The sequence below is a fragment of the Nomascus leucogenys genome, chromosome X, assembly GCF_006542625.1.
Source record: "Nomascus leucogenys isolate Asia chromosome X, Asia_NLE_v1, whole genome shotgun sequence".
NCBI lineage: Eukaryota > Metazoa > Chordata > Mammalia > Primates > Hylobatidae > Nomascus > Nomascus leucogenys.
In genome coordinates this window covers 60,288,274-60,316,214 of record NC_044406.1, presented here as the reverse complement: position 1 = coordinate 60,316,214, position 27,941 = coordinate 60,288,274, and the positions used below count along the sequence as shown (strand labels likewise).

Here is a 27,941-nt window from a genome sequence, read left to right as displayed (position 1 = left end):
CCTGTAATCCCAGCACTTTGGTGGGGGCTGCAGTGGGTGGATCCCTCTAGCCCAGGAGTTTGAGACTAGCCTGGCCAACATGGTGAAACCCCGTCTCTACAAAAAAATACAAAAATTAGCCAGGTGTGGTGGCATGTGCCTGTAGTCCCAGCTACTCAGGAGGAGGCTGAGGTGGGAGGATCACCTGAGCCCAGGGAGGTCGAGGCTGCAGGGAGCCGTGATTGAGCTATTGATTGCACTTTAGCCTGGGCAACAGGGTGAGACCCTTTCTCAAACAAAAAAAATACATAAATAAATAAAATTTAAAAAAAGTCAGTGGCAATTTTTATAATGATGAAAATACATGTATAGGCTCTATAAATACAAGTAGATAGCAGGTGTTCAAAAAATGCTTGTTAAATGAGTGAATGAATGCTAAAAGGAAACTTACTAGTGTGAAAGACCATATACCCATTGAATGGGTACCTTCCCTTAGTACCTGCATTTTTCAACTCATGGTGCATTTAAAGCTCATTTTGGACATTTTCCCATAAATTAACCTTAAAGATAAAAAGAGTAAGAAACAAAAATTTCCCCTGAGATGTGGCTACTTATTTATTTTCAGAGGGCGTTTTCTCATTGCCATTCTGCTATATAGTTTAGTGGTCAAGAGCACTACCTCTAGAGCCAGCCAGGCTGGGCTCAAGTTCAAGCGCTGCCACTTAACTAGCTGTTTGTCTTTGGGCAAGTCACTTAAACTCTCTTTGACCCAGCTTCTCCATCTTTAAATGGGTATAATAATAAAACCAACCTCATAGGGTTGTTTTGAAGATTAGTGAGATGGGCGATAGGTTATGTGGTGGGTAGAATAATGCTTCCTCCTTCACAGACGTCCATGTCCTGATCCCCGAAACCTGTGGCTACGTTATCTTATGTGGCAAAATGAAATTTGCAGATGTGATTAAGGATGCTGTGATGGGGGAGATTATCCTGTGGACCCAGTGTAATCATAAGGGTCCTTAAGGGGAGGCATGAGAATCACAGTGACGTAGCATGAGAAAGACTTGACTGGCCAGTGCTAGCTTTAAAGACGGAGGAAGGGAGCTATGAGCCAAAGGATGTGAGCAGCTTGAGCCGGAAAAGGTAAGGAACCAGATTCTACCCCTAGAGTATCCGAAAATGAACACAACCCTTCTAACATCTTGATTTGATCCCAGTGAGGCCCATTTCTGATTTCTGCCTTCTGGAGCTGTAGATTATAATTTTATGCTGATTTAGGCCACCAAGTTTGTGGTAATCTGTCACAGCAGCAACAGGACCCTAATTCAGGTGGGTTAGCCACTATTATTCTATTTACAATCCCCTTCCGTTCTGGCTTTCTTCACAGGGCAATCTAATGTAAACACTTCTGCAGAATTAAAGGGATCTCTTTGCCCACGCACAAACTATTTTTTAGTTTTTCGAGCCTCTACCTACCCTTAGTCTCAAGACAGTTGCCTTCAAGGTAAGCTGCAAGACAATTTATAACATCCTCTTCTTAGACTTTCCACTTACACATGGAAAATCATATGCATTAATTATCGGCGTCTGCCACAAAAGCCATGCTCTGAGGTCCTATTCAGGAAAATATTAACTCTGAATTATGGCCTCCCTTTCTTTGGCAGGGGGCACTGAGCTTCACAGAGACCCCAGAGTAGGAGTCAACCCTTCAGGTAGAAGGCCGACGGGAATTAGAGCGCTTGGAGCAGGAGACATGGGAAAAGAAAGAGGAAAAGAAGTTGGTAGGTCCGAAGGAGGCTGGAAAGAGGGGAAGGCAAAAGAATACACAACCCAGCCGAATCATGGGAAGTGAGAGATGGCTTCCTGCAATCTAGTCTTGCGGGTTCTTGCTGTAGTTTCGGAAACTTCCTCCGCAGAGTCCAGCGCCGCGCACCTGCCCCTTGGCGCCGGTCCCTGCTCAGGAGCCTGCGGCAGGCTGGGAATGCCGTTCTGGGAGAGCAGCCTCCCAGGCGGGGTGGTGGGGAGACTGCAGGGAGGAGTCTTGGGGAGTGCAAACGGAAAGACTACATCTCCCAGGCCGCCACGCTTTCCAGCTGGAGTCCTAGGGCGCTGACTGCTCCCCAGTTTCCGTAGGGAAGCGCTGGGCCACCGCGGCTATTGTGCGTCGCGCTCTCGCCCTCCTCTTCCCGCTGCAGTGTCTATGGAGCGAGGCTACGTTTCATTGCCGCCCCGGCTTAACCCTTCCGGCGCCTAATAGGACGGCCGGCCGGCCGGCTCCCTCGCGCCAGGAAGAAGTCTTAGCAGCCAGCGGGCCCTGGTCAGGAAACTCTAAGGTACAAGGAAAACAGTTGAGGAAGGAACCAGAGCGCTCCGGTTTGGTCCTCGGGCTTCGCTGGGGCGGGGCGCAGGCGTTGGCTTTAAGAAAGGGGAGGGGACAGTGCAACCGGGTTGCCCGCGGAGTTCGGCGAAGGAAGTCTTCCGCTCGCTCGGGAGCGAGGATCCTGTAGAGAGGCTGTTCCCGGCTCCAGCTCTAACCTCGCCTACACCCTGGGCGGGCCCAAGTGTCACGTTTGCAATTGCTCAGGAAGGATCCGGCCCGTCTCCGGAGGCACGTCGAGCTGCGGTTTTTGCTGCTTATCTGGGGAGGCGATGCCTAAGGGGCATGCTGCTTGCTAGGCAGCACCCTTCCGGGATCCGACTGCGATAGTTAGCTCTCCCTGGCCCTGAAGCCATCGCCGGGGCGCCTGTTCTCTGTCCGGACCAGCCAGCGCTCCCCAGGAGTCTCATTGAAACAGGTACCTGTCCTCCAAAGGGACGGAGGCTATGAGCTTCCTTAAGCAGGTCGCGCGCTCAGTCCGTCCCCTCTACTTCCTCTACTGTGCCATTGATGCTCTCGGTCTTTGTGTCTTCCCTCTTTCCCCCTACTCCCGGCCATCAGAACCATGGGTCATCCCCCGCTGGAGTTCAGCGACTGCTACCTGGACAGCCCCGATTTCCGCGAGAGGCTCAAGTGTTATGAGCAGGAACTGGAGAGGACCAACAAATTCATCAAAGACGTAATCAAAGACGGCAACGCGCTTATCAGCGCTATGAGAAGTAAGTGCAAGGCTTCGATGAGCTGTTTCTCTGAGCTGATATGTCTGGCCTTTAAGCCTTCCCACACCACCAGGGGAAGGGAGATTGCAGGGTGACTCCCAGCCCAGATCTCTGAGGCGAATGGGTTTCCCACACTTGGGGAGTGGAGATAGTAGAAGTGGAAAGTGGTGGATACAACCAGAACTTTGGGCCTTTCCCTTTAGTGGTTTTGACCTTATAAGACATGATCTGTAGCTGTGCCAGGGACCCTCTTGCTCAGCAATTACCCTTACTTGGCAGATGATTGTTCTTAAGGGACAATCTGCCGTACTGTTAGACATATTCAGCACCCCTGTCTGGGGCAAAGTGACATCCAAGCTGACCAAGGAACTGCCCCAGCACCTCCTAAACAATTGGGGATTAAGCTCAGCAGCTTGAATAATAATTTTGTCCTGGTCTCTGGTTGCTACAGGTAAGTGTGGGGGGGGGGGCAGTAAAAAATTCGCCATGACAAGTTATTTTTTAAGGAAAGCACCTTTGCCTAGTGAATTATTTTCTTTATCACACTGAGCTATGGTTTAGGTCGAGGTTAGTCTAAGTTCAGGATTATTGGATGGCTTCACATGCCACTGAATTCTGCTTGAGTGTGGAACAAAGAGCTGCCTACTTACTCCCTGCTACAAGGGGCCCAGCCCCCAGGGAGTAAAATAGGGATAGGGTTGGGGGCTGCTGGGCTGAAGGAACTTCACCTAGCTTGGCTTTTCCAGTGCTCACAGCTGACTCAGCTGTGGGAAGCTCTCTCCTTCCCCCATTGTGTGTGGAAGTTTTCTTTCTGCTGGTTGGCAAGAGGCTTGGAGTAAAAGAAAGAATAATAAACATCCCCAATGAGAGTGCAGGCAAGCCAACCCTTTATGCCAAAGCATATACCCAGAAGAATGGAGGGTAATGATTGGGTGGAGTGATAATTAATTTTTTCTCTTGGCTGAAAGATGATTGTGAAAAATAAAGTCAGAGTCATTGGCGAGTATGTCCTATATGGTTATAACTTTGTTTTGAGTGAATTTATCACCAAATACAGGGTCTAGGACCAGTGTGGCAACCTTCTTAGGCGGATGCAGTCAACCAAGAGCAGGGAGAAAGAAAGATTTGAAAGTGGTAGTGCGAGGCCGGGCGAGGTGACTCATGCCTGTAATCCCAGCACTTTGGGAGGCCGAGGCTGGTGGATCACCTGAGTTTAGGAGTTCGAGACCAGCCTGGCTAACATGGTGAAACCCTGTCTCTACTAAAAATACAAAAAAAAAGTAATTAGCTGGGCATGGTGGCAGGCACCTGTAATTCCAGCTACTCAGGAGGCTGAGGCAGGAGAATCACTTGAACCCAGGAGGTGGAGGTTGCAGTGAGCCGAGACCGTGCCATTGCACTACAGCCTGGGCAACAAGAGTGAAACTCCATCTCAAAAAAAGAAAAGAAAGTGGTAGTGTGTTGGTAACTGCTGCCAGCTGGTATTTCTTGTGCAGCCCTTCTGATTTGCCCTGTGGAGTCTGTGCTTTTCCTGCACATGCTCTCTGCCCACTTTTGGTCAGAATATGTACACTGTCGAAGTTCCTGCAGGTCATTTGATTGTGTTTGATCTTTTAATGGTTTGTCTTATTGTGGCCTGACCAAGAGTAAACTCCTAGTAGTATCTGAAATGCTGATCCTTAAGAGGTTAAGGATATATGCAGGTTGTGCTACATAAGTAGAAAGGTGAGAGTTCACGGAAAGGAAAAGGAGGAATGTTTCAGCTTTGTTTTGTTTTGTTTACATATTACGGTAGACCGCTTGGTGCTGTATCCACAGTAAAACGAATCTCATCATAAGCCCTAGGAACGGAATGGCTTTGTGAAGTGGATGGTAACTAAAAGCGTGCTAAAAATCACCAGCTAAGGCATATCAGAGAGATTAAGATTTGTAAGAAAAAAAGCAGTTCAATAAAACATGGTGGAAGGGCAAAAGTTTCATAAGCTAGGGGCAAGTAAAGGTTTTTATTCTTTCCTTTTCTTTCTTTTTTTTTTTTCGATTTTTGTTTTCGAAATGAAGTCTTGCTTTGTCGCCCAGGCTGGAGTGCAGTGGCATGATCTCAGCTCACTGCAGCCTGGATCTCCTGGGTTCAAGCAATCCTTCTGCCTCATCCTCCCCAGTAGCTAGGACTATAGGCATGTGCCACTGCGCCCGGCTAATTTTTGTATTTTTTGGTAGAGACGGGGTTTCACCACGTTAGCCAGGCTGGTCTTGAGCTCCTGACCTCAGGTAATCCACCCACCTTGGCCTCCCAAAGTGCTGGGATTGCAGGGATGAGCCACCGTGCCCGGCCTCTTTCCTTCTTTTCTAAGACTCAAAGTGGAAAGAGTCAACAATTAAGCAGATCTAAAATTTTGCATATGAGCAGAAGATCCAAGAGATATTCTAGATCAGGGGCTCCTTGAAATTTGTGGTAGTTTTCTGTTTCTGAGTATACACAGAAAGCCAAAAATAGGGCAGGTAGAAAATAAAACCCAGCAGCTAACCCATTCTCCATTTCTTTCCATTCAATTGCATGGATTCTAAAAGTCTGATTAGCTAGAGGCAAAGGTAGGATGTTTCCTACTGTCTTGACCACAGTGATGTTTATACTCCCACTCTCCTTCCTCACACTGTGCCAGCGGAGCGACTTTCTGAAAGTAGGTAGGGTGGAAGCAAAACAAAGTTATGTTCTTGTTCTGTGTTGAGGAAAAAGGAAAAAGGAACATTGGAATTGGAGTTAGAAGACCAGGATTATGTTCTTGGCTTCTCCATCTTGGGATCTAACACAAATCACTTTTTTTTTTTTCGAGACAGAGTCTTGCATTGTCACCCAGGCTAGAGTGCAGTGGCATGATTGCGGTTCACTACAGCCATCGCCCCTTGGGTTCAAGTGATCCTCGTGTCTTAGCCTCCTGAGTAGCTGGGACTACAGGCACATACCACCAGATCTGGCTAGTTTTTGTATTTTTAATAGAGATGGGTTTCACCATATTGGCCAGGCTGGTATCGAACTCATGGCCTCAGGTGATCCACCCACCTTGGCCTCCCAGAGTGCTGAGATTACAGGCATGAGCCACTGCACTTGGTCCCACAAATCACTTTTCATTTTTCTTGTTTTAGAGACAGGGTCTTGCTTTGTTGCCCAGGCTGGAGTACAGTGGCACAATCATAGCTCACTGTCACCTCTAATTCCTGGGCTCAAGTGATCCTCCCACCTCAGTCTCCCCAGTAGCTGGACTACAAGTACACACCACCATGCCTGGCTAATTTTTAATTTTTTTTAGAAACTGGGTCTCCCTGATCTTGCCCAGGCTGATCTGGAATTCCTGGGCTCAAGCAAGCCTCCCACCACGGCCTCTCAAAGTGTTGGGATTATAGGCGTGAGTCACCACACCCAGCCAAATCACTTTTTTTTGGAGGCAGAGTCTTGCTCTGTTGCCCGAGCTGGAGTGGAGTGGCATGATCTCAGCTCACTGCAACCTCCGCCTCCCAGGTTTAAGCAATTCTTGTGCCTCAGCCTCCTGAGTAGCTGGGATTATAGGCGCCTACCACCATGCCCAGCTAAATTTTGTATTTTTTTGGTAGAGACGGGGTTTTGTCTTGTTGCCCAGGCTGGTCTTGAACTCCTGAGCTCAGGCAATCCGCCCCCCTCGGCCTCCCAAAGTGCAAGAATTACAGGCATGAGCCACCGTGCCTGGCCCCAAATCACTTTTACTTCATCTGTAAAATCGGGGTAATTATACCTACCTCCCAAGATTGTTGTGAGGCTCAAAGGAATTAATGGATTATGAAAATGATCTATAAATGGAAATGGCTAAACAAAGTTGTTGATAATACATCTTCAGATTCTTAATATATCTGTTGGTGAATGTGTCATTTTCTGTAGGTTTCTGAAGGGAAATGCATAAGCAGAAGTAGTTGGAACTCCTCTTGCTTAAATGATCTCTTCATAATTGTTGAAGTGCAAGGTGATTATAACTTAAATTAATGGAAAATAAAAATACCATCCCTCTGAAAGGTGACTATATTGCCAACGTTTCTGTTTGTCCTTTATTTTTATGTTGGCAGCTTCAGTCCCCAATGTTGTTTGAATATTTGCTGAGCACTGAGGCTAGGTGTTATTCAGAACAAGTGATGTGGCCCCTGCTTATATCACAAAGCAGCATGACACATCTAATAAGTGTTATATATAGTTAGCGAATGCATACTATTCATTCAATACATACTTGGTCACATACCGTGTTCAAGCCATTGTTCTTGGAGCTGTCAGGCATACAGAGTGAGCCACAGATGGATACTGCTTTCAAGAGGTTCTTTGGCTGGTGGGAGAGACAAGACATGGGTAGAAATGAGTGTCATATAAGGTAGTAGATACAGATGAGAGCCATAAAAGTGGGAACAGGTGGACCTGATGCTATATGACATGAGAGGGAAAGCTGATTTCCCAGTGGGAGCACAAGGGAGAAGCCAAGGAGGAAGCACCGTCAGAGTTGGGTAGAATTAATAACACTATCACTTGTTTAGCTGTTCCCATGTGCCAGGCATTACATCGTGTAACAGATTTTTGAGATAAGGATTATTCCATTTTTTAGATGAGGAAACTGAAGTTCAGATGAGTTAAGTAACTTTCTCAACTAGTAAGGGCAAGAGTCTGAATTAGAACCTAGACCTGACTGTAAAGGCCCTGCTTATCCTACTGCATGACACTATTCAGGACAGGGCATTTCATGTAGTGGGAGTGACACAGAATATAAAGGGGACAGCAAATAATTTGAGTCATCTGGGGTATAGGCAACAGAAAGGGAGGTTTGGGCTCCTGAGGAGCTGGATTACAGGTACACGCCACCATGCCCAGCCAATTTTTGTATTTTTAGTAGAGACAGGGTTTCACCATGTTGGCCAGGCTGCTCTCGAACTCCTGGCCTCAAGTGATCCACCCATTCAGCCTCCCAAAGTGCTGGGATTACAGGCGTGAGCCACCATGCCCAGCCTACATTCTTATTTAAAAAAAAAAATTGTGCTAGCTAAATAAAACATTTTCATAGGCCAGATTCAATCACGTTGCAACCCCTGAGCTGGACGATATAGCTCTACAAGTCCGACTCTTTGACTCTAATGGGCTAGGAAAATGGAGGATGACAGTCTTCAGATAGGGGCTTTCCTGGGGAAGCAGCAATGGATACTCTTTGCAAATGAGCAGACATGAAATGATGGTATAATGGGACAAAACCCTGGACATGGCATCTAGATACCTGAGTAAGGTGCTGGTTCTGTTACTAATGGGATCTGTGACCTTGATAAGCAATTTCACTGGGACCCCAGGGTCTGTGGCTTTACAAAGATGGGGCTGGGGTGGGAGGTTTATAAACCCACTTTGACCTCTAACATTCTGTGACTTACTATGTTTTGCATGGCATATTGTAGTTTCAAGATTTGAGAAAGGAATGACTAACCCAATTACAGGACCTTATTTTACGCTTACATAAAATTTCACATTATTTTAGTATAAATGACAGTATTTAATTTAACAAAAAATTAAAACAGAATTTTTTTTTTGTTGTTGTTGTTTTTTGAGACAGAGTTCACTGTGTTGCCCAGGCTGGAGTGCAGTGGTGTGATCTTGGCTTACTGCAACCTCCACCTCCAGGGTTCAAGTGATTCTCATGCCTCAGCCTCTCAAGTAGCTGGGACTACAGGCGCATGCCACCATGCCCATGCTAAGTTTTGTAATTTTTTTTTTTTTTTTAGTAGAAATGGGGTTTCACCATGCTGTCCAGGCTGGTCTCAAACTCTTGACCTCAAGTGACCTGCCTGCCTCAGCCTCCCAAAGTGCTGTGATTACAGGCATGAGCCGCTGTGCCTGGCCTAAAAGAGCATTTCTAAATACCCTTTTCCAAACCAAGGATAATGTGCTTTATAAGTTATGTTTTTGTTTTTGTTTTTAAGAGTCAGAGTCTTACTCTGTCACCCAGAGTGACATACTTTTAAGTACAGTGGCACCATCATGGCTCACTGCAACTTCGAACTCCTGGGCTCAGAGGATCTTCTGGACTCAGCCTTCTGAGTAGCTGGGACTACAAGCACACACTACCAATCTTAGCTAACTAATTTTTTTTTTTTTTTTTTTTGGAGAGATGGGGTCCTGCCATATTGCTCAGGTTGGTCTTGAACTCCTGGGCTCAAATGATTTTTCCGCCTCAATCTCCCAAAGTGTTGGCATTATAGGTGTGAGCCATCACGCCCAGCCTCTGTGTATGTTTTTATATATATATATATATACATATATATACGTATGTATTATATATATATATGTATATATATACATATATATATATAATACATACGTATATATATGTGTATATATATATATATATATAAAACAGATGTCAGAAAAGAAATATATCACTAAACCCACGTATGTACGTGCACAACCACACATACATAGGCTCTCTTGGACTAATGAAAACTCATGTTTTTTTTGTTGTTATTGAGATAGAGTCTTAGTCACCCAGGCTGGAGTGCAGTGGCGCCATCTTGGCTCACTGCAACCTCCACCTCCTGGGTTCAAGCGATTCTGGTGCCTCAGCCTCCCAAGTAGCTGGAATTACAGGCATGCGCTACCACACCCAGCTAATATTTGTAGTTTTAGTAGAGACGGGGTTTTACCATGTTGGCCAGGCTGGTCTCGAACTCCTGACCTCAAGTGATCCACCCACCTCGGCCTCCCAAAGTGCTGGGATTACAGGCATGAGACACTGTGCCCAGCTGAAAACTTATGTTGTAAAAGAATCCAGGGTCGGGCTTGGTGGCTCACGCCTGTAATCCCAGCACTTTTGGAAGCCGAGGCGGGTGGGTTGTTTCAGTCTAGGAGTTTGAGACCAGCTTGTGTAACATGGCGAAACCTTGTCTCTACAAAAAATATGAAAAATTAGCTGGGCATGGTGGTGCGTGCCTGTAGTCCCAGCTACTCAGGGGGCTGAGGTGGGAGGATTGCTTGAGCCCTGGAGGCAGAGAGATTACAGTGAGCAGAGATCACTCCACTGCACTCCAGCCTGGGCTACAGAGTGAGACCCTGTCTCCCTCTCTTAAAGAAAAAAAAAAAAAAAAAAATCCAGTCCAGGTACATTGGCTCAAGCCTATCTCAAAAAAAAAAAAAAAATCCAAAAGATGCATTCGGTACTCTAAATGTACATAAAATTGATAAAGTAGAAATAATAGAATTCTATAGTTTTAATAACTCAATCTTAATTTTTTTAAAAAGGTCACTTTCTTACATTCTATGCTTTTAAAGTTAGAGTTTTAGATGTTTACATTAAGGTCACCTTTTGGGGTACCTTTGCAGCTTTCACTTTGGCAACCGGGGCATCTATCTGGTGAGTGATTGCTTTCCTGGAAGGATGGGTTGATTCCAATTCTGCCACTAGCTAGCTATATGACTTTAAACATGTCTTTAGTTTTGTCGGTCTCAGTTTTCCCATTTCATAAAATTAGAGGCTTGGTCAATAATATTTACGGTTCCTTCTGGTTTTATTATTTTATTTTCTGGCTACCACCATGCTAGTCAAATAGTCAAACAATGTGAATTGATTCTATCATAAACTTCAGGAGCCAATTCATCTTCACTCTGGGAGAATAGGCAAAGGGAAAATCCAAGTAGTATGTCCAGCATGAGTAGATGACTTGCTGACGTACTTGACTATCCTCTCATTGAATGCTTCTTGGTAGGTCTCTACCTGATTCCCTTCAGTTCTGTTCTGAATAGCTCTATACTGAGGGACCCCAAAGCTTTTAATCCCTTTGGGATGGGTATAGTGCCATGGTGTGCGGGAGGAGTTGGTGATATAATATGCATTCTCGCTCAGCAGGTATCTTGTCATTATCCCAGTGATATTTAATCAGTGCCTCTGAGCACATGGAGTTATTTTACATCTTCTCCAGAGTAACTCAGATCAATATAATGGGTATGTCATTTGGTACTGCTGTTAGTATTAATAGATGTGAAGCAATGTTAAATGGAATTTGACAGAGGTGATATATTGCCATATTCATTGGAGGTCCTCAGAAGACCAGATTCCAAAGTAGCTGGACTGTGGGTGCTGTGGGAACTAGGGTTGAAAAGTGAACCAAGCCAACCTTTCAGTGTGTCCATTTATAAGAAACTATTCTTATTTGGGGGTAGAGGATGGTGCCAGGGTGGGGTAGGGAAGATTTTAGCTTGACTTGCCTGTTAAAAAAAGTTTTCGAATCAGACTCTAGAGTGATGAAGGAACTTTACCTTTCAGCCTCATTTTTATAGCCTTATTTTTTTTTAAGCATAGCCAAACCTTTTGTTTAATCTGGCATCTGTTTCTCTAATCAGTTACTACAGAAATTTCCTAAAAGCCTATGAGGATCTGGAAAGTTACACACTTTTCCATGGGAGTACCCTGGAAATCTTGAGCTGATTTTATTTTCTAGTGGGGTGGAAGGCCCTCATGATCCTTTACCAGGCTTGTATCAAGTGCTAAACCTTGGGCAATGTAAAGGCAATTCAGTTTAATTCAAGAAGGTTTTACTAAGCACCTACTGTGTGTCAGGTACTGTCCTGGAAACTGGGGATACAGTGGTGAATAAGAATACTATAGGCTCTGCCCTTTTGGAACATATGTTAAATATAAAATTACCCTCTTAAATAATTAATTACAATTGTGAGAAGAGTATGAAGAGGAAATTCAGCGTGTGATTTTTTTATTTTTATTTTTATTTATTTATTTATTTTGAGATGGAATCTCGCTCTGTTGCCCAGGCTGGAGTGCAGTGGCATGATCTTGGCTCACTGCAACCTCCACCTCCCAGGTTCAAACGATTCTCCTGCCTCAGCCTCCCGAGTAGCTCGGATTATAGGTGTCTGCCACCACGCCCAGCTAATTTTTGTATTTTCAGTAGAAACAGGGTTTCACCATGTTGGCCAGACTGGTGTCGAACTCCTGACCTCAGGTAATCAGCCCACCTCGGCCTCTGAAAGTGCTGGAATTACAGGCGTGAGCCACCGTGACTGGCCCATAGTAGAATTATTTATAATGGCCAAAAAGTGGAAACAACCTCTAAATGTCCATCAACTGAAAAATGGATAAATAAAAGGTAGTATAGTCATACAATGGAATAGTATTTGGCAATAAAAAGTAATGAAGTACTGATACATGGTACAATAAAGATGAACTTTGAAAACCTTAGGATAAGCGAGAAAAGTGTTATAAATGACTACCTATTGTTCATGATTCCTTTCATATGAAATGTCCAGATAAGCAGATCTATTAGAGAGAGTATCAGGTTAGTGATTACTAAGCTGGAGGGTTGGAATGTATTGGGACTGCTAATGGGTAAAGGGTTTCTCTTTGGGGTCATGAACATTTTTTAAGATTGGATTGCAGTGATGGTTGTACAAATCTGTGAGCCATTTTATGGTGTGTGAGTCGTATCTCAGAGCTGTTTGAAAAAAAAAAAAAACATTGTGTTTGGAGAAACAGGTGACAGGCGCTTGTCTTATATACCTACATCTTCTTTTAGCTCTAGCTCTATCTTATAGAACATCAGACCTGGAAGGTTGTTTAGAAAGCTACACATCTACGGCCAGGCGCGGTGGCTCATGCCTGTAATCCCAGCACTTTGGGAGGCCGAGGCGGGCGGATCACGAGGTTAGGAGATTGAGACCATCCTGGCTAACACGGCAAAACCCTGTCTCTACTAAAAATACAAAATATTAGCCGGGCGTGGTGGCGGGCGCCTGTAGTCCCAGCTACTCAGGAGGCTGAGGCAGAAGAATGGAGCGAACCCAGGAGGTGGAGCTTGCAGTGAGCCAAGATCGAGCCACTACACTCCAACCTGGGTGACAACAGTGAGACTCCGTCTCAAAAAAAGAAAAAAAAAAGCTACACATCTACTCCACTGGGTTTATATGTAGGGAGAAGAAAGTCAAGACAGAGAATTAATTCTCCAGAGACCTAGAGCTAGAGTCGGAATTGTGATTAGAATCAGATTTCCTGGTTTCCCTTTCCAAGGCCTTGTCTTTTTTCTTTTCTTTTCTTTTTTCTTTTCTTTTCTCTTTTCCTTTCCTTTCCTTTCCTCTTTCTTTCTTTCTTTCTTTCTTTCTTTCTTTCTTTCTTTCCTCCCTCCCTCCCTCCCTCCCTCTCTTTCTTTCTTTCCCTCCCTCCCTCCCTCTCTTTCTTTCTTTCCCTCCCTCCCTCTCTCTTTCTTTCTTCCCTTTCCTTTTTCTTTCCTCCCTCCTTCCTTCCTTCCTTTCTTTCTTTTATTTTCTTTTTCTTTCTTTCTTCCTTCTTTCTTTCCTCCCTCCCTCTCTCCCTTCCTCCTTCCCCTCTTTCTTTCTTTCTTTCTTTCTTTCTCTTTCTTTCTTCTCTTTCTTTTTTCTTTCTCTCCCTCTCTCTCTCTTTCTGTCTTTCCTCATTGCAACCTTGAATCCCAACCCCAAGCGATACTCCCACCTCAGCCTCCCAAGTAGCTGGGAACCACAGGCACGTGCCACCATGCCTGGCTAATTTTTAAATTTTTTGTAGCGATGGGATTTTGTTGTGCTGTTGCCCAGGATGCTCTCAAACTCCTGGGCTCAAGCGATCCTCCCACTTCAGCCTCCCAAAGTGCTGGGTCCAAGGCTCTTTCTGCAAGCAGGTAGCCTGCATTTCAACTGTCTTGATGTTCTTTATTGGGGCTAGGGGTGCTTTTGTTTGAAATGACCCAGCTGGCAGCAAAAATTGCATTAGTGGAAGGTTTCTTTTCAGTATTTCCTCCCCATTAGGGTTAGGATCAGGTGATTTCCCTGTTGAGCAATCTAGCTCAGTTTAATTAAGGTCTGGTTGTGTTCTGTTTCCTTTGTCATAGAATAATGGCAATACATCTTGGTGGTATGACACCTGTCCTCTTTGTTTTCTGCTCCAAGAGCCTACACCAGCTGGTTGAGCAGTTCCCAAAGTCTCCCCTCTCCTCTGCTCATCTGTCGACCTCTTAGGGCAAACACAGCTGCTTTTCATGTAGTGAGTAGTATATATTGGGAAACGTGTGGCATTACTAACGAGTGACAAAGTCCTTCCCCGTATTATTTTTATCCTAAGGCAGCTTGGAATTTTTCACAAGTGGTGAGCAGTAAGTCCACACTATAGTGCCATATGAGGAACTCCAAGGCATTTCTTTACAAAAGGTTTTCATTAAGGACTTCCCGGAAGCAGGAGGGCCACACTTCAACTTCCAACTCTTTCCAGAGCCAGGCTGTCATGGAAAAGCTTTTCACTGTGATTGGAAAAATATATATTACGTATGTGGCAATTGATAGCTGGAGACTAATCTTGAATTCATCCATCCTGAATTCATTAGGTGGGAGGAGGAGAGTGGGTAATAAGGCATTGAGGTGTTTCATAGCTGCCCCTTACAACTTTTGTTGAGTGCAGAAAAAAAACAAAAAACAAACCTGGAGCATTGTAAAGAAAATGCCTTTGCCACCATCATCACTGTGCTGAATTTCTTGTGCTCTAAAACATGGGAAATATTGATTTTTTTTCCCTGTTTGGTTGATGTGGAGAGGTTTGTCTTCTAGAATCCATGACCGGTGTTTGAGGGATTATGGGGATGATTGTTCTGTAATGGCATTAAATGGGAAAGCTAGGGGTACCAGTGTGCTAATTGGGTAACAACTCAGCCAGGGATTGGATAACAATGAAAGCAGAGTAGAAGGGGAGGGAAAGCTGGGGCTTCTTGGAATTTTGTTTGCTTTTGCTTTGTGAAGAGCAGATGCTATTTGTATTTAACAATTTCCTTTTCTTTTGACTAATCGGCAGTATCTTGCTGGAATTGGACTCAGAGTTCGAGGGGCCTTTTGAACATTTCATTTAATGCCTTCATATTTCAGATGAGGAAACCGAAGCCTATGAGGGGTGTTCCTTGCCCAAGGTCACAGAGCCAGTTAGTCACAAAATCAGTACTGAAACCAATAATCGGTCCTACTGTGCTTCATGAAAACAGTTTCTACCCTTCAGGAACCTCTCTTTGCTGAGACTGTGATTTTTTTTTTTCTGTTGAGAATCACTTTCAGCTTGTGAAAGAAAGAAAAGAGTTGTTTTTTCTTCAATGCCTCTTGCCAAGAATGCACGTTCAGTGTCAGCCTGAAGGCAGCCAAGCATTTTACAGACCTGCAGGAATGAAGTAGGGGAAGGTTCAGGGAGTCTGAAGTTACTTCTGGAGTTTTTCTGGTTAGCCTTTGCCTAGTAGGAGCTTGATAAAAATAGAAGATCAAGAGACAGACCTTCTATAATAGATCTTTCCCCCAAATATGTGAAATCTAGAGAATCCGTTTATGAATGAGGAAGAAGCAACTCTAATACAAATTGAGTTGGGTTTTAGGATGTGGATATATAGGTAGATGTCGCAAAGCTCTTTACAGTATACCAGGCACTTTAACATACATTCTATAACTAAACAGGGAAGAAATGTGTTAAATTGCTTCCAATTTATAGATGAGGAAACTAAGATTTAGAGAACCTAAGTACTTCCCTAAGATTGCATAGCTAGTCAGTAATTGAGCCAAGACTTAGATTTTCTGTGTATTCTTTCCACGGTTCCCCATTGTTTTTATTCCCTTTAGTGATGAAAGAAAATATAAGTGCTGTACAGAAGAATACATAGTTCAGAAAGTAGAAGTGTCAAGAAGACACCTGGGGCCTTCTGTAGAGAAACGGAAGTAGCCGTCAGTACACATACCCATAGGAAGTGGCCATTAGAAAAGGTTTGAAAGCTGGAGAACAGCATTAGAGAAGTGGGTAGCTGGCAGGGCTGAGACACCTGAGCTTGTGGTAAGAATTTCTATGTGCTATTCTGTGAAGGCTGCTGAGGAAGATAGTCCAGACCAAGGTAGATGTCTTTAAAGGAGAATTGCCTGAAGCCAGTGAGGTGGTTAAAAAAAACTGGGGAAGATGCATATTGGTGATAAAGGAGGGAGTAACCTTGGGCATTTTTAATTACGTCTTTAGGGTGGAAAAAAACTTAAAAATTGTAAAGTAGTGGTGGGGCGCAGTGGCTCACGTCCATAATACCAGCACTTTGGGAGGCCCAGGTGGGGCAGATTGCTGGAGCTCAGTAGTTCGAGATCAGCCTGGCCAACATGGTGAAATCCTGCCTGTACAAAAAATACAAAATTTAGCCAAGTATGGTGGCGCTTACCTGTAATCCCAACTACTCAGGAGGCTGAGGTGGGAGGATGGCTTGAGCCCAGGAGGCAGAGGTTGCAGTGAGCCGTGATCACGCCACTGCACTCCAGCCTGGGCGACAGAGCCAGACCCTGTTCCAAAAAATATATATATATATATTTGTTAAGGAGTTAAGAAAGAAGAAAAATAGGATGATATTTTATAGACCACTTGCTTTCATATTCTAGAAGTTTCATAGATGGTGCAGACATCATTTAGCCCAAGTGACCTGTGAATGTTGAGTTTGGGGATGATTGTTCTGTAATGGTACTAAATGGGGAAGTGAGGGGTGCCAGTGTGCTAATTGCGTAACAACTTAGCCAGGAATTGGATGGCCACGCTGGCAGAGTAGCAGAGGAGAGAAAGGCCAGGTGCAGTGGCTCACGCCCGTAATCCCAGCACTTTGGGAGGCCGTGGTGGGCAGATCACTTGAGGTCAGGAGTTCGAGACCAGCCTGGCCAACATGGTGAAACCCCTGTCTCTACTAAAAATACAAAAAAAAATTAGCTGGGCATGGTGGCAGGCACCTGTAATCCCAGCTGCTTCAGAGGCTGAGGCAGGAGAATCGCTTGAACCCGGGAGGTGGAGGTTGCCGTGAGCCAAGATCACACCACTGCACTCCAGCCTGGGCAACAGAGAAAAACTGCATCTCAAAAAAAACAAACAAACAGCAACAACAAAAAAAAAAATTAAAAAAAAAAAGAAGAAGTGGAGGGAAAGCTGGGGCTTCTATCTTGCTTGGAACCAGTTTCATCCTTAAACAGAGTTGTGTGTTTGTAATGATACCACACATAATAATACTTCCTAAAAATAATCACAGTATAATTTCCTTCTTAGTATTTTTCAGTTCAACAACAGTTTCACCTATGATCTTGATTTGATCTTTACAACAACCCTTTGAACTAATCATGCATGGCATTATTAGTGCTCTCAGACAGGTGAAGTCACCAGGGGCAGATAATGGTCCCTTGTTTTACAGATGAGGAAATTGAAATTCAGAGAAGTTATTTGCTCAAAATTGTTCCACTAGTGTGTGGCAACTTGGGATTCAAACCCAGATCTTCTGGCTCCTAGAGGTGGAAAATTTTTTACTATATTATGATGTATTATAGAAGAAGGTCAATGGTTATGCAGGGTGGGTTTGGGAAGTCTGCGTCTCTGGGCCTTCCTGTATGGTGTCTTGCCATTGTAGTTACCTGATTCTCCCTGATGTCTGTCCCAGCTGGCCTGGCTTTGCACTCAGCCCTCTCCTGCTCCTTGAGCCTCTCCTCTTAATACCATCTTTGCACACAGCTCAGTCTCTGTAAAACCCTGTCATGTATCCTCCTCGGGGTTGCCTGTGTCTGCCACTATCTCCTTTTCCCTCTAGGACCTGAGGAAGCCCTCTTAGAGACCTTGTGTTATTGTGCTTTGTTTTTAAAATTGCCCTCCTAGACAGCCATCGCTGCTCTAATGATTCACCTTCAAACTGTGATTTCAAGAGGGGCTCACAAATATAGGTATGCTATGGTAGTCTATTTAGGACCAGTTCTTTTGCCTCCTTCTTACCCATATGCCTTTAATCAGCTTCTGCTCCTCTGGCAATATGGGCATAATTGGCATGTGTTTTCAGCAGAGCTCATTATAGAGATTTCCATTGCAGCAGGCAATTTTGTACAAGCCCCTGTCTGACATTATTACCAAAGCTATTGCCGTTGTTTTGTCAGGTCTAACAAGTCCAGCAAGATCTGGCTGATTGAAGCATTCATTGAATTGGCCACTGGGCAAGGAGGCAGTTGCTTGGCAGTTCTTCTCTTCAGGGAGGGTTTCCTTTTTTAGTAGCAGTCTTACCTCTAAGGAGTCAGCAGCCCCCTTTAGAACTGGCTTTCCCAAAGTGTGTTTCCCCACCCTTCCACCCAGTGGCTTCCAGTTGTTCTGAAAGCTGCTGGTCAACTGTGCCTTTAATGTTTCTAATGGCAGGAGTTAGTAATGTGATGTTTAATAGAAAACATGTGTCATCCTATTGGCACACTAGAGAAGGCAGCTCTGGTCTGTCCATTAAACCAGCAAAGATTTTTGTTTTTTAATGGTGATAAGTAGAAATAAGTAGATTGGATACCCACAGGTATCTTTTACTTTGAAGTCTTTTGTAGCTTCTGCTTTTGAGAATAACTGATGGAGGGAAACTTCTTAGCCTTGCACCTTTGCTTTTTGCTCCTTTCCGGAAGTCCTGGGCAGAAGAGAGAGGGGATAAGGAATAGTCACTTGAGGCTGGGCGTGGTGGCTCACGCCTATAATCTCAGCACTTTGGGAGGCTGAATGGGTGGATCACCTGAGGTCAGGAGTTCCAGACAAGCCTGGGCTACATGGCAAAACTCCGTCTCTACTAAAAATACAAAAATTAGCTGGGTGTGGTGGCATGCGCATGTAATCCCAGCTATTTGGGAGGCTGAGGCAGAATTGCTTGAACCCCAGAGGTGGAAGTTGCAGTGAGCCGAGATCGTGCCACTGCATTGCAGCCTTCATGACAGAGTAAGACTCCATCTCAAAATAAATAAATAAATAAATAAATAAAAAATAAAAAGGAATAGTAACTCGATTTCTCAAGGAGTTCTATTTGTAGTAAAGCAGGAGCCAGCATGCTGTGGCTCATGGCCAAATCCTGTCCACCTCCTCTTTTCGTAAATAATGTCTGTTTTCATAAATAACGTTTTATTGGCACATAGCCACACCTATTTGTTTATATATTGTCTGTGACTGCTTTTGCAATAAAATGGCAGAATTGAGTCATTGCAATAGACACAGAATAGCCCTCCGAGACTAAAACAGGCTGTGCAACATGAATTGGCTGTTGTTGGGTGGGGTAGGGCATTGAGTTCCTTAAGTGTTCCTTGGACCTTCTTGTTTGTGTCCAGCTTCTGCTGAGTTTGTGTAGAGAGGTATGCAGGGAAGTGGTTTTGGAAATGACCTATTCCCGCATACATAATGAAAGCTTGGAATGCAGGTTGTGCTATGAGGTGTTTTCCTGTTTGAATGGGCAAAGTGTTCATCATCAGAGATGTATTCCTATTGCCTATCCCAGGGCCTGACACAGTCTCAGTTCTGATCTCAAGAAACTCTCATACAGGGGGTTTGCTTTTCCCAGTGGGCATTCAGAAACACATTGGTTCACTAGTGCAGAAACAGTTCATCCTTTTTGACTGTCTGTCTTTGTGTATTTGGTCATGAACTCCTTTTTCCTCTTTCCCATTATAGATAGTTGATGGGATTTTTCACAAAGCCCTTGAATAGTTTGTATGTGTTTGTTGATTTTGAACTTTGAACTGGTATATATATAATACCAGCACTTTGGGAGGCCCAGGTGGAGCAGATTGCTTGAGTTCAGTAGTTCAAGACCAGCTAGGCCAACATGGTGAAATCCTGCCTGTACAAAAAATACAAAAATTAGCCAAGCATGGTGATGGTCGCCTGTAATCCCACTACGCAGGAGGCTGAGGTAGGAGGATGGCTTGAGCCCAGGAGGCAGAGGTTTCAGTGAGCCATCTATATATATATAATTTTTTTTTTTTTGAGACGGAGTCTTGCTCTTTCACCCAGGCTGGAGTGCAGTGGCATGATCTTGGCTCATTGCAACCTCCACCTCCTGGGTTCGAGCAATACTCCTGCTTCAGCCTCCCGAGTAGCTGGGACTACAGGTATTCGCCATTACACTTGGCTAATTTTTGTATTTTTAGTAGAGATAGGGTTTCACCATGTTGGCCAGGCTGATTTCAAACTCCTGGCCTCAGGCGATCCGCCCGTGGTGGCCTCCCAAAGTGTTGGGATTACAGGCATGGGCCACCACACCCAGCGTTGAACTGGTATATTAAGCCCTAAAGTGTATTATACAATTGGGTAATGTATAAGCAGTCTGAAGCTCTGTTGGCAGAGAAACCCATGGTTTTTGATATGTTATTTGTCATAAGCTAACAGGGACCTTTTTCTCTCTTTGACAGAGTTGGGAAGTTCTTTATTAAAGGGGCCAGACAGCAGTTCCCTTTATAGTTAATAGTGATGTAATACACCAAGTAGTGAAGGCTACAGGACGGGAACCACAGAAGTCACCACAGGGCACATTGCCCAGTCAAGCTTTCTCCAACTGGTCAGATAATATTTCACTGAGGTCTAAAGAGAAGAAATGTTATGAACAGGAGCAACTCTCTGCTTCCTTGACTCTTAATTCCTTCTGATTGATTGGTATGATCTTGTTATTTCAGGATGATTATTTTAGTATGATTTAATACAGATTTTAAAAGTATGGCAGTTATAAGTTTCTATCTCATGTTATTCATGGTACCTTTTCTAAAATGGAGCAATCTGGCCTCCAAAATCTAGCTATAGAGAATAATCACAGGTTCTCATGTGTAAGTAGGGCAAAGATAATCAGAATTACGTATTAGAAAGAGTCTTGAGAGGTCATGGAGTCAACTCCTCTGCTTCCTAGCCACCTAAATCAGCCAAGACAGATGTGGCTAGAGAAAGAATGGAATTAGATTGTTGCCTTGTAGGTGTCTTCCATCTTTAACTCTGTCCTTTTGAGAGCAGTAGAAACTAGTTTGTTAGGGGAAATGCTGACTTGTGGACTGCAGGCCTTTAATTAAGTCTTCTTCTTTTTTTAATCTTATGCACCTAAAGAGCATTTGGGACTAAAGTGGTTAAAGACATAGTCTTGGTTGAAGTTAGGTTACTGAGCTTAGGTTTCAGCACATTCTCTATCTAGGAAATTGAGCTCATCAGCAAGTAATGGTAATGGGAAGGCTTAGCACAATGGCATTTAGTTGCCAGAATGACCATTGGCTTGGGAGGCACAGAGATCTGGGTTTGAATTCCCATATTTGAAAGTAATATACTCTTAATAAATGTTAGTCTCTACTGTTTAAGTATAGATGTTAAAAAAACATACTTATGACAATGCTTGTGCCATAAACAAACTTAAATTGTAGTAATTAATAACTTAGTTGGTGTTTGGATATGGCTTATTTCTTGAAAATTCAAGAATACACTTCACAAAGAGAAGAGAAAAGGAATATGAGTGCATATTTCTCACGGTCACACAGCCCTGCCCATATTCCAATGACAGTAAAGTAGGGACTGATCAGAAAGCCTTCTGGGATAGCATATAACAGCAGCCACACTCACCAATAAGGTGTTGGTGTGCCTGATCCTCTTCTCCTTTTCAGTAATAACCATTTGAGAAAGATTAGTATTGTTATTTATAGTGCTCTTGGGTCTGATGTTATATCATTGTGGTTCTACTGGCACTGAGAAAGGGAACAATCTTTAGTTCTGGTCAACGTGCCTAACATAACGCCTGGCCCTCAGTAGTCTCTAATTATTTTATTTGAGTGAATTAATAAGACCCTATTTTACAGGAGATAAATTGAGACAGAACAGTTAAGTGGCTCATCTAAGGATTAAGAGAGGCAGTGTTCTTGTCAATAATGGGACCTGGTCTACTGCCTTGGTTCTTAACACATATTCTTCCCTTTCCAGGCTGTCTTATCCCATGAATATTGTGTAATATACTGTAAAGAGACTTACTTCCCCATTATGAGCTGGTGATTTGCTTGTACCTAAATTAAGAGAGTAGGTTAAAGATGCAATGAGAGTGCCTTATGGCAATTCAAAGTATAATGTTTTCTCTAGGATTTCTTTCATTTTGTTTGTTTGTTTGTTGTTTTTTGTAGAGATGGGGGTCTCATTATATTGCTCAGGCTAGTCTTGAACTCCTGGGCTCAAGTGATCCTCCTGCCTTGGCTTCCTAAAGTGCTGGGATTGCAGGTATGAGCCACTGCACCTGCCCTATCTAGGATTTCCTAGTTGTTGGAATTGCAACAGATAGGGAGAACCCGTTTTTTGCATGTTTTGTCAGAGCTGAGGTTGAACAAAGGGCCCTGGGTGGGCGTGTGGGGAAGAAGGATAGGTGGTTACGGCATGGATTTTATGGGCAGATGGTGTTGGCTTGGAAGAAAATCACAGTAATAGTAACATGTGGGTGTGGGTGTAGAGGGATATCTTCTTTTCCAGCACCATGTCTTTGAATCTGCCCGCTTTCCTCTGAGAATTGGCTTTGATTACCTTGATGTTGGTTATTCTGATAGACAAAGCTGCAGGGCAGGGCTAATGTACATTAATGGAGATGTGTGTATAAATCGTCTCACAGAATACACAGACATCCTCTGTCTCTAGAAAGTTGGCCTCTTTTTGAACTTCTCACTATGTCCTAGTTGTTACAGAAGTAATTTAGAAACCCCAGAAGAAATATATAAATAGGTCTATTGCATACTGGGCCTGAACAAGCTGGAGAGGAATAATTTCACATTTGATGGCAGGCTGTTTTACTTGTTTGACTTTCTTCTCCCTTTGCTTCCTGCCTCGCTTTGAGTCACTGCAGAAGCTTTTTGTGATTGTAGGGAGCCTTGGCCAATGTGGGAATAGGACCCAGGAATTCAAATTTCTCATCTGACATCTGCAGTACCTTCAGAATGCTTCTGAAACTGATTAAATGAAGAAATACTCTAAAAGATTACTATTGAACAACAAAATAAAAACTTTCACATGATAAACCATATTTAGTTGCATTCTTCCCTTTTCAGGCCCCAGGTATATAGCTGAGATGGGCCTAGTGTCTTTCTTTTTATGTACCATTTTAGGCAAGTTCTTCTCAGTTTATAAATAGACTTTTCATTCTCAACCCTTCTTATGTGGGCAAGAAAAAGAATTTATTTAATAGAGTCTGATAAATAATTTTTAATTGTTTTAAATTGTGATAAAATATACATAGCATAAAGGTACCATCTTAATCATTTTTAAGTCTTTGGTTCAGTGGGATTAAGTACATTCATATTGTTGTATAACCATCACCACCACCCATCTCCAGAACTCTTATAATCTTGTAAAATTAAAACTATACGCATTAAACTTTAACTCCCCATTCCCAGCTGCCCTCAGCCCCTGGCAACCATTGTTCTACTTTCTGTCTCTATGAATTTGACTACTCTATAAGTGGAAGTACCTCATGTAAAGGAAAGTATACAGTTTTTGGCTGGCCTGTTGTGACTGGTTTATTTCACTTAGCATAATGTTCTTAAGGTTCATCTGAAGGAAACAAAAATATTTCACCTGAAAATATACTTCTTTGTCATATTTTAAGATGACTGTTCAGAGCACCAGTAAACAGAAGTAGCCCTGCAAAGCTGTCTTTTTGGGGACATTTGCAGCTGTAGGGAAAATCTGCACTGATGTAGCCAGGTTTTTTCTGAGGCCCTCCCTTGTCCAGATCTAGGAAAGATTAACTGAGAGTCTGACACCTATAAAGGTCTGAATAAACATTCACCATCTATTCTCTCTGAGGGCTCTGCCTGTGAAGTTTTAGCTATATAACAAGACCACTTCTGCTAGCCAGGCCTCCTCTTCTCCCCCTGTTCTGCCACCATAACCTGATTTTCCTCCATAACCTGTTTTTGGCCATGCCTCGAGGGAGTTTGCATTCTTTCTGTAACCTCAAGATGGTATAAAAGCGTCAACCCTATACAAACTCTGGAAGAAAATCTCGGAAAATACCATTCTGGACATAGGAACAGGCATAGATTTCACGACAAAGACACCAAAAGCAATTGCAATAAAACAAAAAATTGACAAATGGGACCTAATTAAGCTAAAGAGTTTCTGTGCAGCAAATAAAACTATCAACACAGTAAACAGACCAGCTACAGAATGGGAGAAAATATTTGCAAACTACGCATTCAAAGGTCTAATATCCAGAATCTATAGGGAAGTTAAACAAATTAACAAGCAAGAAACAAATAGCCTCTTTAATAAGTGTATAAAGGACACGAACTGACACTTTTCAAAAGAAGACATATACGGGGCCAACAAGCATATGAAAAAATGCTCAGCATCACTGATTATTAGAGAAACGTAAACCAAAACCACAGTGAGATACCATTTCACCCCAGTCAGAATGGCTATTATTAAAAAGTCAAAAAATAACAGATGCTGGCAAGGTTGTGGAGAAAAGGGATCACTTATACAGTAGTTCAGCCACTTCGGAAAGCAGTTTGGAGATTTCTCAAAGAACTTAGAACAGAGCTACCACCATTCAACCCAGCAATCCCATTATTGGGAAATTATTGGGTGAGGGTTGAAAAACTACCTATTGTGCTATGCTTATTACCTGGGTGACAAAATAATCTGTACACCAAACCCCTGTGACATGCAATTTAACTATATAATAAACCTGCACTTGTATGCCTGAACCTAAAATAAAAGTTAAAAAAAATAAAAGCACCAGCTACCTTGCCTTTCTTTGAGTTCTCATATTTTGTATGATTCCTGTGCACATTAATAAATTGTATGCCTTTTCTCCTATTAATTTGCCTTTTGTCAGTTGATTTTTCAGAGAACCAGCGAGGATGGAGGGAGTTTTCCTTTAGCCCTGATACATCCATCTCGTAACATGTGTCAGAATTTCATTTCTTTTTACGGCTGAAATAATATTACATTATGTGCATATACATTTTGTTTATCCATTCACCTATTGATGGACGCTTAGGTTGCTTCCACCTTTTGGCTATTGTGAACAATGCCGCTGTGAATATGAGTGTACAAATACCTCTTTGAGACCTTGGCTTTCAACTCTTTTGGGTATATACCCTGCTATGGTCCGAATGTATATCCCCAAATGCATGTATTGGAAACTTAATCCCCAATGCAACAGTATTAGGAAGTGTAGACTTTTGGGAGATGTTTAATAATGAGGCCCCTGTTATTATCAGTGGATTAATACCCTTATAAAAGGGTTTGATGGGAGAAGTTTGTTACTCCACTTTTTTTTTTTTTTTTTTTTTGGTGGAGTCTCACTCTGTCATCCAGGGTGGAGTGCAGTGGCGCTATCTTGGCTCACTGCAACCTCCGTCTCCTGGGTTCAAGCAATTCTCCTGCCGTAGTCTCCTGAGTAGCTGGGATTACAGGCGTGAACCACTGCACTGGCCTTTTTTGTTGTTTTTTGCTCTTTGGCCTTCTGCCATGTGAGAACACGGCATTCCTCCCCTATGGAGGCAGTGCCATCTTGGAAGCAGAGCCTGGACCATCACCAGACACCTAATTTGCCGGCACTTTGGTCTTATATTTCCCAGCCTCCAGAACTGTGAGAAATAAATTTCTGTTCTTTATAAATTACTCAGTCTGTGGTAATTTGTTATAGCATCAGAAATGGACTGAGATATACCCAGTAGTGTAATTGCTATATCATATAGTAATTCTATTTTTAATTTTTTGAAGAACTTGATAAATAATTGTAAAGTTTTCTTCAGGATCCATAATATCTGCATGAACTGACTCATAAAAATGTTGGATTTGCTACTTTGATTCAAACCCATGATTCATTCGGCCAGGGGTTTTGTTTTGGGCAGTGGCATTAGGAGATAGTTGATGAGAAGAATGATATTGCTTCACACAGTGATTAGATACCCTAGAAGTTCGAATTTCTCTATGTCTCGACCTCATATTAATTTTTCTAACTCCTTCTTAAACCTGTTTATAACTCTAACCCACATAAAGGAGTTTCCTAAGTCTACTCATGAAAATATGACGTTATTTGATTTGTCCTAGAAGTGATTCTTTGAAACTTCAAGAGGAAGTTCCAAGTTCTGGTTTTTTAGACTTGCTTAAAAAAGAAAAGTGTATTCACATATCCTTACCTTGTGTGATTTTAAAGATTTGTATTTTCAGCCCTCAGCCCTCATTCCTCATCTTTGCATACAAAAGAATTGTATTTTTTCTGTTAGCAACTCACTTAAAAACACATCCCTTGCTTGGTGAGTTTCTTGTCCTCTTTCTGGATCATCTCCAGCTGTCTTATGACATTCTGAACATTGTCCTCAGCATTCCAGGGCATTGCTGAAGCCTATAAAAGAGATTTTGGTCTGCAAAAAGTTTGTAATCCCCTGCCTAGTGATAATCACCTTATTGTTGTGCCTGGGTTTTTTGGAAACAGTTCACAACTCCTCCTCTCCAGGACTGTAGCCAATAAAATGTTCTCCAGAGATAGGGTACTGTCAGATGCTCCCGTGTGTTCATGAGGGTCAGTGTGGCCCAGCAGAAAGCACTGGCCTAGGGTTTATAGAATTAGGATTCTAGTCTTAAATCTTTGCTAACCATGTAATCTTAGGTACAGTTCACCTTTTGGTGCCTCAATTTCCCTATATGTGAAATGGGATCAAGAACACCTCCCCTGTTCTCCTCACAAGATTATTCTGAGAATCAAGTGAGATCATGGAAATGAAAGTTCTTTCTTACTAAGTGCTGTATGCCTAGAGGAAATGTTGATTGAGACTTAAAGACTATAGGGTGTATCAAGTAATTTTGCTTTTCTGGCTTAATTTTTTTATTTATAAGCCCATGGATTAGTTGCTAATTATTATTATCTTTTTTTGAGACGGAGTCTCGCTCTGTTTCCCAGGCTGGAGTGCAGTAGCACGATCTTGGCTCACTGCAGCCTCTGCTTCCCGGGTTCAAGTGATTCTCCTGCCTCAGCCTCCCGAGTAGCTAGGATTACAGGCACACACCACCACGCCTGGCCAATTTTTGTATTTTTAGTAGAGACAAGGTTCGCCATGTTGGCCAGGCTGGTCTTGAATTCCTTGCCTCAAGTGATCTGCCCGCCTCGGCCTCCCAAAGTGCTGGGATTAGAGGCATGAGCCACTGTGTCTGGCCCAGTTGCTAAGTAGAATAAGTGATTTAACATGCACATCAATTAGAATATTGTCACTGCTGTTACCTCATTATGTTAATACTACTGGACATTTGAAGGTCAGTTTTCTAATAATCTCAATATCCAGAATAAAGCTGGGAGTCTAGAGGCTTGCCTTTCCAAAAAAGGTCTCTAAATAGCTTAAGTGGTTTTCGCTGTGCACTATTCCGTGGGAGAGAATGTTGTCCTGATTTTATTGGCTCTTCATTTAAATTCTGATGTGGTTTCTACCCCTTAGAAGCAGAATCTAGGGATTTGGAGGTGAAGTGAGGAGGAGTCTAGCACCAGAACTTTGATATGAGAAAGAAGTGACAATGGAATTGAATTGAAGTGTGTGTATGTATTGGGGGAGCCTGAAAATATTGGGGAAAACAGATATAAGGCCTATAAAGCATTGTGCTTTGTATCTATTTTATGTAGAGTTCAATAGTCCTACATACCTGAGCATTATTTGAGTATGTGACAGCCTCAGATTGACTGATGTTGTCACAGTGATGAAGTGGAGTCATCAAAAAACCATTTAAGAAAGCAGAAAGCTGGGCATGATGGCATATACCTGTAGTCCTAGCTGCTCAGGAGGCTGAGGCAGGAGGGTTGCTTACGTCCAGGAGTTCGAGTCCAGCCTGGATAGCATAGTGAGACCTTGTCTCTAAACAGCACCACCACCAACAACAAAAAGAATGCAGAAAATTAACTGTTAGCTTAGCTTTCCATTAAAATGCTTAAATTACAAAAGTTCTAAATGTTTGAAGGGATAAACTTTATTTAAATTGAAAATTAACTTTTTGTAATGGATTATTATCTGATAATGCTGAATAAACAGAACATTATTGTATTAATATTTTGAC

The 27,941-nt window shown here is 43.0% G+C and overlaps 1 protein-coding gene across 1 annotated transcript in view; it reads left to right on the top strand.

Annotated features, from left to right (window-relative positions):
- The first annotated feature begins 2,446 nt into the window (after positions 1-2,446).
- OPHN1 (oligophrenin 1) overlaps positions 2,447-27,941 on the top strand; it is a 385,933-nt gene continuing 360,438 nt past the window's right edge. Inside the window, exons 1-2 of the mRNA XM_003272664.4 lie at positions 2,447-2,774; positions 2,918-3,075. Of these exons, the coding sequence (XP_003272712.1) occupies positions 2,922-3,075 (154 nt within the window). The 5' untranslated portion in view covers positions 2,447-2,774; positions 2,918-2,921. The remainder of the gene's footprint in view (positions 2,775-2,917; positions 3,076-27,941) is intronic.